Genomic DNA, 17,081 nt, shown 5'->3' with positions numbered 1-17,081 from the left:
CCCGAGCGTGGAAGTCACATTTTATTAGAATGGACTCTGTATCTGTTTATACAGTGTCAGAAGCTCTGTCTCTATTTAGTCCTCGTTCTTGGTATAATTATCAACACACAGTAGGCACTAATGACACATTTGATGAGTAGATGAATTAACGGACTGATACTTTGAGAGAAACATCCTGGTCACTGGCTTAGCTGATGGGATCTGGAGCACACAGGGCCCAGCCTGGTTGAGCACCTGGGGTGAAGGTGGGGGCAATCAGCAAGTCTGTAAGGCAGGCTGATCTCAGAATACACACAGCCTCAGTGGCATGCTTCTCTAGTAGCAAGGAATTTTCAGCCACTGAAATGACAAGGTCCCTTTGGGGTGTGTGACAGGCCAGTTGGGAGGGACCACTAAACAGATGGAAACCAGTGGGAAGATGACCACCCTGGTCACATGCATTCTGTCGTGTATGTATATGGTGAGCAAGCAGCAGTAAAGAGGCTGAAGTCTATTGGCCAAGGCTCCTTGGTTAATAGAAAAAGAAAAGATGAGCATGAGGGTTCTAGTAAGAGGGTACGTCCAGAAAGGAATGCACAGGCTGAATTGGAGGGGGCCCCCCGGGGAGGAAGAAATCGTAGCTGTTTCTGTTAGGGATACAGGAATAAGCTCAGCTTTCAAGAGCCTTAAAGGCACAGAATCATAAGTAAGTTTCCCTCTGTGGCCACCACTTTTCCATGGGCTCAAGATTCCCTAAATAACTTGCTTACAAGTCACATTCCCAGGGTCATTCATCAGGACTTGGATTAAGTGGTTCTAGATCGAGGCTTACAAAGTTGCGATTTTTATACTCCTCAAGTGACTCTAACACAGTCTTGCAAATGCCACTCCTAAGACACAGGAAGACGTGGGTGACCTCTCCAGCTCTCACTGTTGTCCTCCCTTGAAACGACCCACCTATGGAGCCTGTGAATAGGAGTCAGGAGCAGACAAGATGGAAAGGTGAGAAGGAAGTCATCTCCTTGTGATCACAGGATTCAGAAGCAAGTTTTAGGAGGCAGGGGTGGAGGAGTGGAGGAGAGTGGTGGGGGCGTCTGGAATGAGAAGAATCTGGGTGAAGGAGGGAGATTCTGAGAGGTGGAGTTAAGAGGGGCTCGAGGAAGTAAAGGCTACAAATCCTGAAGTGATATGGGCTTTGGGGCATGTGCTGGAGAGAAGCTAAAGACCCCTGTGCTTGATACACATAATGGCCCTGGAGCCACTCAAGTAGACAGTGCTGTTCGGGACACTTTGATAATAGAAAAGAAAGGGAGGATAGAAACAGGGGTTTGTCGGGCACAGTGTGAAGGCAGGGCACTGTCGGGGACAGGCGTGAAGGCAGGGCGCTGTGGGGGGCAGGTGTGAAGGCAGGGGCACTGTGGGGGGCAGGTGTGAAGGCAGGGCACTGTGGGGGCAGGTGTGAAGGCAGGGCACTGTGGGGGGCAGGTGTGAAGGCAGGTCACTGTGGGGGGCAGGTGTGAAGGCAGGGCACTGTGGGGGGCAGGTGTGAAGGAAGGGGCACTATGGGGGGGCAGGTGTGAAGGCAGGGTACTGTGGGGGGGCAGGTGTGAAGGCAGGGCACTGTGGGGGGCAGGTGTGAAGGCAGGTCACTGTGGGGGGCAGGTGTGAAGGCAGGGCACTGTGGGGGGCAGGTGTGAAGGCAGGGCACTGTGGGGGGGCAGGTGTGAAGGCAGGGCACTGTGGGGGGCAGGTGTGAAGGCAGGGCACTGTAGGGGGGCAGGTGTGAAGGTAGGGGCACTGTAGGGGGGCAGGTGTGAAGGTAGGGGCACTGTAGGGGGGCAGGTGTGAAGGCAGGGCACTGTAGGGGGGCAGGTGTGAAGGCAGGGCACTGTAGGGGGGCAGGTGTGAAGGCAGGGCACTGTAGGGGGGCAGGTGTGAAGGCAGGGCACTGTAGGGGGGCAGGTGTGAAGGCAGGGGCACTGTGGGGGGCAGGTGTGAAGGTAGGGGCACTGTAGGGGGGCAGGTGTGAAGGTAGGGGCACTGTGGGGGGCAGGTGTGAAGGCAGGGTACTGTGGGGGGCAGGTGTGAAGGCAGGGGCACTGTGGGGGGCAGGTGTGAAGGTAGGGGCACTGTGGGGGCAGGTGTGAAGGCAGGGGCACTGTGGGGGGCAGGTGTGAAGGTAGGGGTACTGTGGGGGGCAGGTGTGAAGGTAGGGGCACTATGGGGGGGCAGGTGTGAAGGCAGGGTACTGTGGGGGGGCAGGTGTGAAGGCAGGGCACTGTGGGGGGCAGGTGTGAAGGCAGGGCACTGTGGGGGGCAGGTGTGAAGGCAGGGCACTGTGGGGGGGCAGGTGTGAAGGCAGGGCACTGTGGGGGGGCAGGTGTGAAGGCAGGGCACTGTGGGGGGCAGGTGTGAAGGCAGGGCACTGTGGGGGGCAGGTGTGAAGGCAGGGTACTGTGGGGGGCAGGTGTGAAGGTAGGGGCACTGTGGGGGGCAGGTGTGAAGGCAGGGCACTGTGGGGGGGCAGGTGTGAAGGCAGGGGCACTGTGGGGGGCAGAGGCATTGTTTGAGGTACAGGGTGGAGGCAGGGGCATTGAATCAGAGTTGTGTGGGGACACTGAGGGTTTTGCCCACGGGTGCCGCTGGGTGGCTTGGACAGGAGCTTGTAACTGCTGGTGTCCATTGAAGAAACTTGAGTTTAGAAACCCAGTATGCTCTGCAGATTTAACCCAGAGGAACAGCCATTAAAAAGAAACCCGAGGTTCGGTCACTGGGTCTCTAGGAGCTGCCTAGTGGACTGTGAGCAACACTGCTGTGAGGTGCTTCACCCAAGGAGAAGTTCTGTAGCCCAGATGTTTCCTTAACTGGAGTGTGGTGATGACAAGATTCCAGTGAATTGCCCCTATGCCTGATACTTAACTCTGACTACAACTAAACTGCATCTCTACAATTTCACAGATGATGTTTGAGAAACCTGTTTGTCTCTCTGCACCATCCCCCTCTTCTGGCTTTGTGTGCAATCGCTGCCCCTCTCTCCTGCAAGTTCCAGTCATGTCTGTCCAGTTTGTCTGTCTCCTTAAGCACATCGCACTGCAGTACTGGATGCAGCCAGGCCCCAAATCTCCCTTCTTCACTCTAAGGACAGAGGGACAGGACCTCTCACTCATGGCCTGGAGGAGGCGGAGCTGGTTGGCACACGGCTAGAAAGTAAGTGAGTTCCACAAGAGACATAAGTGTGGCCCACAAGCTGAGCCTGGCCACTCCCTGCTACACATAGCGCTGGCAAGACTTTAAGAGCCCCAGGCTGCAGGGGGACTTTCACATGACCAAAGCAAATGGATGCATGGAGAGCACTTCTTTCCTAGCACTTATGACATGGGCCACCATCGCTAAGGTCCCAGGTCATATTGTTAGAGACCATGTGTGGTGGTTTGAATGAAAATGACCCCCATAGGCTCAGAGGGAGTGACACTATTAGGAGGTGTGGCTTTGTTGGAGGAAGTGTGTCACTGGAGGTGGATTTTGAGGCTTCAGATGCCCAATCCAGACCCAGTGTCACTCTCTCTTCCTGCTGCCTGCCCATCCAGATGTAGAACCCTCAGCTACCTCTCCAGCACCATATTTGCCTACTGCCATGCTTCTTGCCATGATGACAATGGACTACACCTCTGAACCTATAAGCAAGCCTCAATAAAACGTCTTCCTTTATAAGAGTTGCAGTGGTCATGCATGGTGTCTCTTCACAGTAATAGAAATCCTAACTAAGACAGTCCTCTGGAAAGGGTCTTGTATTCCCATTATTTCTCGGATTCAGAACAGAGGGCAGGAGAAAGCAAGCAAGGCAGCCATCTTCTTCTGTTCTTGTAGCTTGCTGAGCTCCGAGCAACAAGCATCACCGCAGCTTGTCTGCCTCTCTGGGTCTCGGTTCTGCCAGCTGCCGTGGCTGGTGTCTTCTCTGCATCCCGCTCCTTTCCCAACTCTGAGGGTGACTGGGCCCAAGGAAAGTAGGTGATGTAATGTGCTATCTGAGTTGGCTTCTGCCTGAAGCTCTGTCTCTGTGGCCCTGTGACAGGAAGGTGACTGACGTGATGAGAAAGACCCATTGCACACATTGTCACCAAGCACTGACCAGGCTGATCATCCACTGCCTATGTTTTGTTCACTTTTTCTAGTCACTTTCTCCTCTTAGTCTATTCCCACACCCACTGTTTCCATAATCTTGAATTTTTGTTTTGTTCTGTTTATTTTTAGTTTTTTTAAACTTGCTTCTGACTAGTCCTTCTTGCTTGTTGCTTTTCCATAAAAAAATCTAACAGTGTGTGACGATGAACCTGAAGTGTTGAGACTACAAAGGCGAGTCGAAGAAGACTGTCAAATACCAGATATAGACCAGACACAGCTTGTGAGAGTTAACACAATCCCATAGTTGGGCTTTGCACATGTGTCTGAAAAGTGTGAATATACAGGGTATAGTGTGAAAGTTGCCCCTCAACAGAGTTGGTTTTAGGGCAGATGATTAGAGAAGGGAGAATTTGGTATAGGGGATGGCCCAAGTAAACAACTTCTTGATACGTGATTCCATACCAGTTGGCCACAAGTATCCTCCATGGACTGAACTAAAGAAGAACCCAAGCACTGAGGCCCTGGAATTAAAATGTCTGGCTCAAGTCACAGTTCAACTGTTTACAAGCCAGTGGGATTTGAGTTGTCTGCTCTCCCCTTCCATACTTACAAAATCAGGAGAAACTTAGTACATACTTTATCGGCTCAGTCAGTGAGATAAGCATGAAAAGACCCTGGGGAGTGGTCCTGTACCTCATAGCAGCTTAGGTTTCTAGTTAGGTATACTTATGGCCAACTGAAGACAGAAAAAACATTGTGGGTCAACAGAAAGGGTGGGTCAACTAGACACTTCCACTTTTCAGTCTTAGCATCAGAGTGAGCCTTTGTAGAGATCACAGTGGACCTCTTAACCAAAAGGCCGTCATGGGTCAAAATCCCAAGCTCAGGGAGAGAATTTTTCTAAGCCAGTCAACTAAGGAACAACCCAGGCTGCACACTAAGACCCTGTGGGACAAGCCCCTATATCAGCATATCACATCTCAGTCCTTGAGAGTTGAACTTTTGCCATCATTATTACAACCTTTTGATCTTGACTTACTGTCACATATTCATTAATCTGCAAGATCTTCTTGACCAGCTATTATGTATGAATCTCCATTTCAGATCATAGACATGGTCCCTATGTCCATGAATATTGCAGGATTGGGGTAGGGGTGGGGGGAAGACTTGCATCAAACAAAACAACGTGAAGGTAAAAAAATCACAACTTGAAGATAGAAGCTATAGAATTGGGGATCTACCTGTTGTGTCAAGATTATATGCTTATCTCTCAGAACAATGTGTTGTACCTGCTTGAGGCAGGTACCAAATGCATGCTTGTTGAATGAACACTGTGTGATTACAATGGGCAGGTCAAGATAGGACAGGTGTATAAGGTGGAGGTGTACTGATCTGCAGAGAGTCTAGGGAAACCTTCCCTTTAGGAACCGATGCTGAAAGTGGGCTCCAATTGGGTGAGTGAGACCAGGTGACTTCTGGGCTTGGAGAGTGCTGTAGTTAAAAGGCAAAGGAGACTTTGGAGGAAACAAAAGCAGACGTCTTTTTGGCCAATAATCCTGGCAATTATACGAATAGAAAGAATCATCAGATGGGCCAATTAACAATAATGTTGGTAGACATAGGAAAGAATCACGGCATCTAGCATCCACAGAAAAGGTTCAATAGTTGTAGTTATTTGATGAACTTTTCCTTACTGACAATTCACAGTCTTTCCAATTTCAGCTCAGTAATCTGAGGCCTTCCATCTTTGGATGTTTTCAAAGTCACATATCTAGATTCATTTATTTAATTTATTTAATTAACCTTTATTTAACAGTCTCATTAGCCTTTTTGAGGCAGGCACAAAGATTCCAACAGCCTAGTTGAAGAAAAGGGGGATGCAGGAGTTTGACTGACATGTGGTTGAATTGAGATGTGTATCTATTATGTCTGTACTGTGAACTGAATCATGTCCTCCAAGATTCTAATGTTAAATGTCTAGCCATGAGCATGACCATAGTTGGGTATGGAGTCTCTAAGAAGGTACTTAGGTTAAATGAGGTCATAAAGGTGGAGCCCCTAGCTAGCATCGTTAATATTTCCCTAAGAGAAGATGATACATGAGACAGCTAGCTGGCTTTCTTCTCTCTTCTTTGTGATTTCATCTCCCCATTCTTTACTCCAATTGGAGCTTAGAAGAAAGGCTATGTGAGGATATAACTGCTATTTCTAAATGACACAACTCATTCCCTGTTGACAGCAGAAAAGCACAAGAACTCAAGCCAACTGGTCATCATTTCTAGGCTCTTATAGTTGCCATATTCTCTCCTCCTGAAACTTTCTTAGCCAAAGGAGTGAATGAAGGTCAGGGTCCGGATAACTCTTTAATCTCAACCGTTTTTTTTCTTTTTTAGTGTTATCATGACTAAGGAACAACCATTTGTGCTCCTCAAGGTTTGGCAAGGTATGTCTTTCAGACCTGGATCTACAACTGTGTAAATTGATAGTTGAAAACAAAAATGTTATAATTTTCCTAAGACTGAAATGGACATGCCTTAGACAAAAGTAGAGCTGCCAGGCTTTCTCTGGATGGAGAGCTGAGGACCATCTATAGTGGCACCCAAATGTTTGGGTGTATGGGTGAAGGTATCTCTGCCTCATTTGATTACTCTCTGGGTAAATACTCTGGCACATGATAGTGTCTGAGTTCAGGTCTCATCTAACATGCATCTTTCCCCTGTATATAGTTTGGCATTACCCAAACTCCTTGGTCCCTCTTTTATTAATCTGTAAAATGCAGGTAATAACTTGTCCTGATCAGCCCTGACATGACTCCAAAAAACCAAGAAATATTTAGGAAATAAGACATTGCCATCATGAAAAATAAGCCTAAGAACTTCCATTTCGAAATAAGAATTTTAGTACTAAGTCAGAATCCTTCCTTGTCTTGGTAAAAGGGAAAAATAAATAAATAAATAAATAAATAAATAAATAAATAAATAAATAAATAAATAAATAAATAAATAAAACCATGCATAGGAGGGGAACTTGTCCCTAGAGACAGTCATGTAATAATCCATTTGGTCTCCGGGGTGTGTTCCTGTCAATGCACCTCTGTGTAGACGGAGCAGAGGGCTCATTCTTGTTAGTGGTAGCCCATTAGATGTTTATTATGGAGTGGCAGAGTAAATTCATTTCTTCTAAGCTCCCTAATCAAATTCGCTAAGTTTCCATGGAAGCCATTACATTCTACATGCTTGTTATCCAAATGGTCAAGCCACACCCCTTTGAAACTTACTATAGAGAACGCATTAGGGAAGGGAACAGACAAGCCTATTTTTGCAATAGGCTTAAAATACAAGAGCATAGGCATTCAGGCAGGCAGAGGAAGGAAGGAGCATGCTGTACCCACCTGCCACTGCTGATGAGGGGCTTATTTCTAAGACACACACAGCACAATGCACACACAATGCAGAGAGAAAACAAAAGACATAGATCACACATTTCAGATGGTTGGTGGACAAAGTTCAGTACATGTCAAGCTTGTTACATCTGAGGTGCACATGGAAACATGGCTCTCTCTCCACTCTGTTCATCAGATGCTTCCCCCTCATCAAATCTTGGCAAATAAACACACACACACATAGAAAATACCACCATAAGCTGACTCTGGTCTATGGAATGAGATGTTGCATGGGACTATGGACACAACAGTATGGGAAGATGGAGTGAGGAAGAAGAGCTTCCATAGTAGCCATTTATGCTCCCCCCCCTCCCCAGGCATCTCCATCCACAAGGAGAAATAGACCTCCAGAAAAAGGTCTGAGCTTTTAGAGGGAATAGGAAGGCCTCCTGATGAGGACTCAGGCTTCTCTTCCCCAATTATCCCCTTGTATGAGAAGACGGCCTGGTAATCCACATGAGAATTAGGATGACAAGCGTTGACTTGGCTTAAAACTAGGACTGTGATCCCAGGAGCATGGACTCTTACTATGGAAGTTATCACATCTTACAATTGCTTCTCATTAGTTCCCACAAACTTCTGTCTTCTTATTTGTCTTCAGATGACACTACTGTTGGATTGTCCCATGGTTCTTTGTCCCATACGAGATCCACAATCTCAGTAGATTCAGAATTTGGTTTACTCCTTTTGAAAGGAACAAACCTTGCCAGAATTTTATTACCTTGGAAATATGACTGCATGACATGCCAGAGGGATGATAGGGGGGCGTCTTTTTTAGCTAAGGGTGGTGTGTTGAACAATATGGATGGAAACAGCCCAAGCAGACTGTGCCTATTACCCCCTCAAGCTCCTGGAGCTCCCTCACATGGCCAAGCCCTCCAGATCCAGGCTTCCTGCACTCACCATACAGTGTGATGCTGGCATTGGTGTTGCCAAGCTTATTTGTGGCCACACAGGTATAGTTCCCATAATCCTTCTCTGAGACATTGAAGAAAGTCAAAGTGGATATGCGGCCTTTGTTCTCAATCCTCACTCCATCCAGGCCAGTGGCTAACCTGCAGTAGGAGAAAGCACTATTGGTCTGGACCCTCCATCAAGAGAAGCAGCAGATATGCATAGAAGGCAAAGGTGAGTCCTAGAATTACTTCAATGAGGTCCTATTCAAATGTCCTTTCTTCTGACTAGCCCAGCTCACCAATACAAGCCTTAAGTGCCATGTCCTTTATCAAAAGGAAAAAGAATCATCATACTCAAAAGACAACTCACTGGAGCCTACCACGTCCATAACTAATCTGAGATTCTAAAACAAGGTCAATGCATTTTGTTGACTTCCCAGCTTCTTCCATTTTTTTTTTTCTTCTCACTTCTGATTCTAAAAGGAAACTCAGTTACAAAGGAGGTAATGACACATTTTTATCTTGCTTCATGTTTCCCCGGGAGTTTATTACCCTCCTTCTGGGGGGTGCAGGACCAATCGGCTCTGCTTCAGAGTGGCCCCAGTTCCTTCAATGTACCTGGTGTCTTCTTTGAACCACTGAAATTCAGCCATGGGGACAGCAGAGGCTTCACAGCTCAAGATGCCCTTCTGACCAACCGAAACACCAGTGTTCTTCGCTTTTGAAATATAAGGAGGGTCTGTGGAAACAAAAGCAAGCAAGCCAAAAAAAAAAGTGACTCCAGGGAATAAGATACATCCATCCACTGATGACACCCTCCTTTTACTAAAACAATTATTTATTTTAGGAAGATGTCACACTTAAATGTGAAGACATTATATTTGCTTCTCAGGCCTTCAACTCAATTCTAAGTTAGTCATGGTCCTGACTTGCTGAGAGCTCTGAGAGTCCCAGGAAGACTCCAGCTATAAATGATAACGCAGGGGTTGATGAGCAGAGCAATCTGATAAAACACTGACCTTCCTGTTGGCAGGCCCTTGAGTGCGGGGCTTTGAGAAAAGGGCACTGTCACTTCTAGATTGCTGGTTTAATCCCCGCCCCTTCCCCTCTGGAGTTCCCTGACAGCAGATCAACTCACAGTTTACAGTGATTTTTACTTTCCGCACATCAGGAGCAGCAACATCATTCAAGGCGCTGCACTCGTACTCCCCGGACTGGTCACGCTTGATGTCAGAGATTTCCAGGTATTCATCCTCGCTCACAAATCCCTGGCCTTCTGGGAAAAGAGGGGTGGGGCAGAAAACAACATAGAACTGTTACTCTAGAGACAGAAACACCACCCAACCTGAGAGGGTGAAGGGAAGAGGCAAAACCAGGGAATGGGGCTAAACATCCAATAAAGAAACAGTGTGCTTCGAAGTAACACATTCTCTGATGGAGTCCTGAGTAAGTGTATTTGCACGCAAATTGCATTAACTTTTTGTAGAGCATTTGATAATAATGGACTATCAATATTTTTCTTCAATGATTATTATAAGAGTTAATTAAGAAAGTGCATTATAAATACCCCAATAAATTAATAAAGCTTGACAGCTTAAACAGATATGTCATGATCAATAATATAATAAAACACTTCAAGTAACTTTAGGTTTTTATAAACAATATTTTTATTTTTTCATTGTACAGAAATGCCTTTGTATATAAAATATAAGCTAACTAATTCCTTGTAGTAAAAGATAAATGTATTGTATTTCACATTTTAATACAAATAAATTCAAAGTTGCTAGTTCACTTGCAACCTGAGACAGATTAATAAATAACCAGCTTGACTGAGTCATTCTACCATATATATATGTATGTATATATTATGCTGTACATGATAAATAAATACAATTTTAGTTGTCACTTTAAAATTTAAAAATTTAAGCTATAGTGAAGTAGACTAGGGAATTGATGAATGAGTTATTTTGTGTACATGTAGAAATGCATGAAAACTTGTCAAAATAAACATAGTAAGCAATGGACTTGTAGTTGCTAGACTACCCCAAAGATTCCATACCTGGTTTTGTGGGTCGCTCTTATACACTTATGAAATTAGCAGTTTGATATCCAAAATATATGAAGGTTGAAAAAATTGTTTCACTTTAATTTGTTATTGCATGCTCACTCACAGCCTAGACCCTTCCCTTTATCCCTCATCCTCTACCCTGGTCCATTGCAAAGGGAGCAAGCTCTCTTTTCCAAGTTCTCTTGAAACACTATGCTTAACAGCTTAAAAACTCAAGCAGTGTGAAGGCCAAAAGGCAGAACCATTTTCCTTTCTCACAGACCTGCTGCCTGATCCTTTGTGCTCCTGAGATTTAGGCCAGCCAATAAAAGCTCAAGAAACAGAGTCATAACTTTCCCCCACCACCCCATAGGCATAGTCTGACCCAGTGTGTGCTTGCTGAGCCAAATCTATGTCCACCCTGGCTATAGGCAGCAAAGTGTTGTATCTGTGGGGAGCGCTGGAGGGGGCCTTTTGGAGTCTGGTGATTCCACACCCTATTTGCTCCAGATCTAGGCTTTGGGGAGCTCCCACCACCTGTGCTGCACATGTCCCATTGCTTTTTGACACTTGCTGCCTTCCTCAACTCTGTCCTCCAGCTAGAATATAATATTAGTCCCCAGATGCTGCTTATTAAAGCCATCGCCAGAAGGTATGATGCCCTAGGAGAATGTATTTCCAGGACCCTTATCTATGGAAATTATTTGAGTCACCTTAAGCCAGCACCTCTAACAGTTCCATTCCTCGTGAGTCTGAGGAAACATTGCTTTGGCCACAGGACTCAGGGCTACCTCACAGACAAGAGTTAGAACAGTTGGCAAATCCAGCTAAACCAGTGTGGAGATTGAATATTAAGTGTAGGTAGTTCATCTGTTTTGTTAAATGCACTGTGGGTTAATTACATGATGGCAAGTATTTTGTAGTACGTTCTTTTAAAGAACAAATGGGCTCTTACCAAAGATAGCCAAACTTCCCATTCTTCCACATTTATTCATTGTCAGAATACCAAAGTGAGACTGGAGACTGAAGGTTTATATGGGTATGTTTGATCTCATTCTTGTTTTGTTTGCTCTTTAAAAAATCGCCCAGGGGTCAGTCAACCCAGTTTCAATAGAGGAAATACAATTTATCTTTGTTAAACTCTCAAACTAAGTGAAATCAGAATTCAGATTAAGAAAAAAAAGGAGACGTTTACATCTCCCTACTGAGCCCTGTGGAGTTGGGCCAAGAACCAGTCTGGACAATTGTGAGGTGGAGGGCTTTGAGCGGCCACACCACCCTAGAGTTCCAGCAAATGGGGCTCTATGCCTTGTTTTGGAGATCCCATGCTGCCCAACGTTTTTCAGCTATTCTCAGATCTTCTCTTGTGCCTGGGGACCAATTTCAGGGCAATGCCATTGCAGACTAGTACTGGAGTGCTAGGCTAGGAGTGTAGGGACGACCATTCCAGATACTCAGATGAACTACCTACAATGGGCCGGGCAGGAGCCTCAAGCAGGGCCAGTGTTTTCTTCTGTGGGGAAAATAAGAAAGCGCCAGCTCAGGATAGACACTGGAAAGATGCCCAGGAAAAGCTCTGCTCAGGCTCAAGAGTGCCTAATGGTGGAAGTATTAAGGCAACTCCACGTAGTTAAAAGGGAGGTTTATTTTGTGGGGTAACTTACAAGTAAAGGGATAGGTTATAGGGTCTGGGAAAGGTGAAGCGCAGTCCAGCAGTGTTCTTTGGAGAACTCTGCTCAGTCTACCTCCAGTGTCCAGGATCCAGAAACCAAGAGAGCCGGCACATCTGGATCTTGGGTCTTAAGGGCTCCTGTCTCCGTCCTGCCTCATAGCTGGAACAGCTACCCACTACAAGTGCCAATCAACCCAGGAGTACAGCTGTACAGGCTAAAGGATGGCTTCACGTGACATGGATGCCACATACCTCTGTGTGAACCAGATAGTCTGGGCACTCTGTGGGGGATTCCTAAACATCCTCTGGAATGCGAGGGTTGGTTTTCACTGTCTGTAATGCTGTGTTCAGGGGATGGATATATAACAGCACAAAAGGAAGAATGAAAAGGTGTAATCCATGCAAGATGGGGGTCCTTATAATAGTACTACCTCGTTAAACGAGAAAACAGATTTTGTCAAGTTTGTCCTAGAGAGGAAGTGCTCCTCAGATTTTAATCTGCATATAAATTCCTTGGGGACGTAAACAATCATATTCTCATTCAGGTGTTTGGAGTGGGTTCCCGGATTCTGAATTTCTCACAAGTGCCCAAGTGCAACTATGCTGCCGGCCTGAGGACACCTTCCAGCAATGAGGGCATCAGGCAGACACCAGGGCTGGTGCTGTCCCAGATAATCGCAGGCTTGTGATGGACTGTGTCTGTGCTGTAGTTTGGATCTTAAATGTTGCCTGAAAGCTCATGTGTCAGAGAAAAACCTGACACCATTGGCAAGTAGCATTATAAGAGGTGGGATCTAATGGGAGGTTTTAGATGGATGAGGTGTGGCCTTGGAGGTGATAGGGGACCATGACCCTCTCCCTTTTCCTCTCCTGGATATGAAATGAGTGTTATTGCTCTGGACTATGTTTCCACCATGATGGCCTTGCCATAGGACCACAGTGAAACAACCAATCATGACTTTCAGTTCCCTCAGTCCATGAGGCACAGAAAACCCTTTGCTCCTCCTACTCTGAACATCTCAGGCATCTGTCATAGTGATGTGAATCTAGCTCAGTCCATGACCTGGTGAGCAGGTCAGGAAGATGCACTAGTGCCCCCTCATGCTGAGATCTGCCTGCACTGCATCTCCAAAGGTGCAACTACCTCAGGAGCTCAGAGGACATATCAAGGCTGAGGCCCAAATCCTTGAAATGTGTTTCCCATTGACTCTCCATGACTTGATAGAAAACATGCAAACCTTCTTTGCTGAACTGTGGGAAGAGGCCCAGTGAAGGTGATTTAGACAGCCCTAACTACTTTGAATGTTGGATGAGATTTTTAAAGCACAACCAGTTAAGACTGCTGCATGCTGGGAGCCCTAGGATCCTGCAGGACAGAGGCTTTCCCTGCACTTTCTAATACTGACTGGAGAATTCTGACTCTGTACTTCAGAGAAGAGGCAGGAAGCAGAGTTTGTGGGGAGCATAAGGTTGGATGGTGGGGATATGGAAAAAATGTGCTAAAATGAGGAAGGTAAGTGAGACAGAGCTGGGACATGCAAGATGCCAGGATCCTCGGGATTCTGAAGATGCGCATGAAGGAATTTCTTTTAATAAAGACTACCTGACTATGATATTTTCTCAGACAAAGGACATTAAAGCAGGAGTCTAGGATAGTTCCCCAAATTTTCTCTAGGTGTGACGTTCCATCTCAAGCTGAGGAGACAGAGGCTTACACCTTCAGGCACCCCCATTAAAGGTTTTAAAAATAGGGGGTATTTCTTTGGAAGTATGGAATATTTCAAAGAGAATATCTCAATTCATTATACTAACAAGACTGAGATCTACGTAGCTACAAATGGGGCCCTTCTAGGGTGTGAGAGGTTACCTCTTCTGACCCAGGATGTGTCCTTGGGGTAGAATGGAAAAGTTATCCTTCTATGGATCCAGGTACAAGTTCTCATACACTAAGGTCCCGGACCAGCTTTATCATCAGGCCCACCTCGGTCTTTGGAACGGAGATGTAGACTAAGTAGACTAAGAAACTAAGTGAGAGAAAGAAATGTGTGGCCAGGGCTTACTATCCTCTCAATCACCAGCAGGCATTTAACTCAAGTCTGTCATGATCCAGGAGCTGTGTTGGACACTTTGTGTGTGTGTGTGTGTGTGTGTGTGTGTGTGTGTGTGTGTGTGTGTGTGTGTGTGTCTGTGTGTGTCTGTGTGTGTCTGTGTGTGTGTGTCTGTGTGGGGGGGGGAGGGGCAGGGTGGCACCAACAATATAGAGAACAAGACTAATTTCACGAGTCCCAAACTTCAAGCAGATTGTACGTTGTTCTATCTTTAGCTTGGTATTTCAGTTCCTTGCTATTTCCAGATCTCTCACAGAAGGTACAGGAGAGCAGGAAGATATCTCACAGCTGGAAGTAATGTAAGTATTAGGGTATGAACAGATCAGACAGGAAGTCCGAGGAGACACCCAGAGGCCCCCTGACCCACTTCCTCTTGCTTCTAGCCCCAGCCCCAGCTGGCTGCATGTAGGCCATCTGTCTTCCACCCAAGCATCCCTTCTGTTTCTCCAGCAGATTCCTTAGGGCACAGTTGGAAGAAAGAGAGGTCAAAGACTTCAGCCTTCCATGTTTTCGAGATTATTGTCCTGGACAGAATCTTATCTCTTTTCTCTGAAAACCCCTGGGGACAGTTTTAGAATGTGTTCTTTCCCCCCTCTCTCTCTTGACTAAACTGTTCACATGTCATCAAAGTCACTAGCTTCTTCTTGAGGCAAGTCCAGCCCAGCTCCCCCATGGAAATGATGAAGTCACCTCAGGTGCCTCCGTCTCTGCCATCCTTCTATACATGCTATTTACAGCTGCAGCTCTATCTACCGAAACAGCTCTGTGAAGTTAAACACCAGCACCTGTCACAGCTTTGCCATGAGACCTGTCAGGAGGTGACACGGGGAACATGCCCAGAGGGTGAGAGCCAGTGGCAGGAGGTAATCACAGAGGAAAACTGGAGCATCCGGGGGCAGAGCAAGAAGGGAGAGCATGGGGTGGGGAGCTCTCAGGAAGAAGAGGCAGGAGAAGTTAAGAGGCAAGACAGTAGTGGTGGGAGACAGTGGACTCCACAGGAATCCTTCTGCTCATATGAGGAATGTCCATGAGACCCAGAGACAAGATCCCCAGGTGTACAGAATTTGGGAGGTTGCAATCATACACATGGTGATTGTGTGCAGACTTTTGACCTCTCACCTTACAGCCAGGCTTGCTAAGCTCCCTAAGCAAACAGCCTTTTGTCTCTTCACTGAAGCCAGGCAGCAAGTCAAGCTATCAAAGGACAAATGTTTTGTTCCTTTACATCTAGAGTGTACCCTGTTTAGAAGGCAGCATGCACTAGCCAACGTGTCTCATGCTTGGAACTCTCTTGCAGTGGACTTCTGGAATAAGATAACACCTCAGGAAGAACACATCCCACAGCTTTTGCTGTGAGGTGAATGCATTGTGGCAGAGACCACCAGACGTTTATGTAGCCTAGTGTACCCACATCCTGCCATTCTATCTTCCTCCTTCAGCAGGATTGGTGCCAATAAAACATCACACACACACACACACACACACACACACACACACACACACACACACGACAACAATTGATTAGAATACAGCTTTCTATTTTTCAGATTGGACTAGAGCTAGGCTGGGAATCCCAGGCTGCCCCAGGTTCTTAACACCCCTTTTATGGGCTGATGAGAGCTAGGATGGCACAGTACAGACACATGACTTGGTACCCAAGCACTGGCATAAAACTGAGCCTGAGCACTAGAGTGACCAGAAGTCCAGACTCATGAGAACCAAGTACCTACAAAGGTGAGTCAGGAAAGAAATGAGCACATGAGGGTAATCCTTTCCTTCCTTCCTTCCTTCCTTCCTTCCTTCCTTCCTTCCTTCCTTCCTTCCTTCCTTCCTTCCTTCCTTCCTTCCTTCTTTCCTTCCTTCCTTCCTTCCTTCCTTCCTTCCTTCCTTCCTTCCTTCCTTCCCTCCCTCCCTCCCTCCTCCCCTCCCTCTTTCTCTCTTTCTTTCTTGTAAGACAAATTGCTAAACAGTTTTATTAATAAAAAAACTGGAGCCAGATATTGGAGTGAAAACTGAAAGATCAGAGAAATAGAACAAGCTACAGCTAACCTCACCTCACCAACTCCTCAGCCTCCAGAGAAAGCTACTTCCTGTATACCCATGCCTATATCCTTTCTGTGCCCTGCCATCTCACTTCCTCTCTCTGCCCAGCTACATCACTTCCTCTTTCTGCCTAGCTCTATCACTTCCTGTCTGTCTGTTCAGACCTCCAGACCTCTATGATTAACTAGTTCTGGGAATTAAAGCATGTGCCACCATGCCTGGCTCTGTTCCCAGTGTGGCCTTGAACTCACAGAGATCCAGGTGAATCTCTGCCTCCTAGGATTAAAGGTGTGTGCTACCATTGCCTGACTTCTATGTTTAATACAGTGGCTGGCTTTTTCCTCTGATCCTCAGATAAACTTTATTGGGGAATACAGATAAAATATCACCATATTTCCTTTCTTTCTTTCTTTCTTTCTTTCTTTCTTTCTTTCTTTCTTTCTTTCTTTCTTCCTTCCTTCCTTCCTTCCTTCCTTCCTTCCCTCCTTTCTTCTCTCTCTCTCTGTCTTTCTCTCTCTACCTCCTTCCCTCCCTCCCTCTCTCCCTTCCTTCCTTCCTTCTTTTTTTTTCTTTTTAAAGACAAGGTTTCTCTGTGCATCTCTGGCTGTCCTGGAACTCACTCTGTAGACCAGGCTGCACTCAAACTCTGCCTGCTTCTGCCTCCTGAGTGCTGGGATTAAAGGTTAGCACCACCACCACCACCACCACCACCACCACCACCACCAGGCAGGTAATCCTTTTTTCTCTACCACAGATGTATATCTCCTTATCT

General features: G+C 46.3%; 1 protein-coding gene across 8 annotated transcripts in view; it reads right to left on the bottom strand.

Moving 5' to 3' along the window:
* Positions 1 to 17,081, bottom strand: part of Opcml (opioid binding protein/cell adhesion molecule like) — a 1,130,894-nt gene that overhangs the window by 9,434 nt on the left and 1,104,379 nt on the right. For 3 of the 8 annotated variants that reach the window (XM_042280598.2, XM_042280599.2, XM_042280596.2), the window contains 4 exons: positions 9,578 to 9,715; positions 9,058 to 9,178; positions 8,447 to 8,598; positions 7,493 to 7,519 (listed from right to left, as the gene is read on the bottom strand). In XM_042280598.2, the coding sequence (XP_042136532.1) occupies positions 7,493 to 7,519; positions 8,447 to 8,598; positions 9,058 to 9,178; positions 9,578 to 9,715 (438 nt within the window). The remainder of the gene's footprint in view (positions 1 to 7,492; positions 7,520 to 8,446; positions 8,599 to 9,057; positions 9,179 to 9,577; positions 9,716 to 17,081) is intronic. The other 5 variants (XM_076575910.1, XM_042280597.2, XM_076575912.1 and 2 more) reach the window with 3 other exon arrangements.

This window comes from Peromyscus maniculatus, chromosome 7 (genome assembly GCF_049852395.1).
Source record: "Peromyscus maniculatus bairdii isolate BWxNUB_F1_BW_parent chromosome 7, HU_Pman_BW_mat_3.1, whole genome shotgun sequence".
NCBI lineage: Eukaryota > Metazoa > Chordata > Mammalia > Rodentia > Cricetidae > Peromyscus > Peromyscus maniculatus.
The sequence above is the reverse complement of the archived record's forward strand: the minus strand, read 5'-3'. Positions and strand labels throughout refer to the sequence as shown.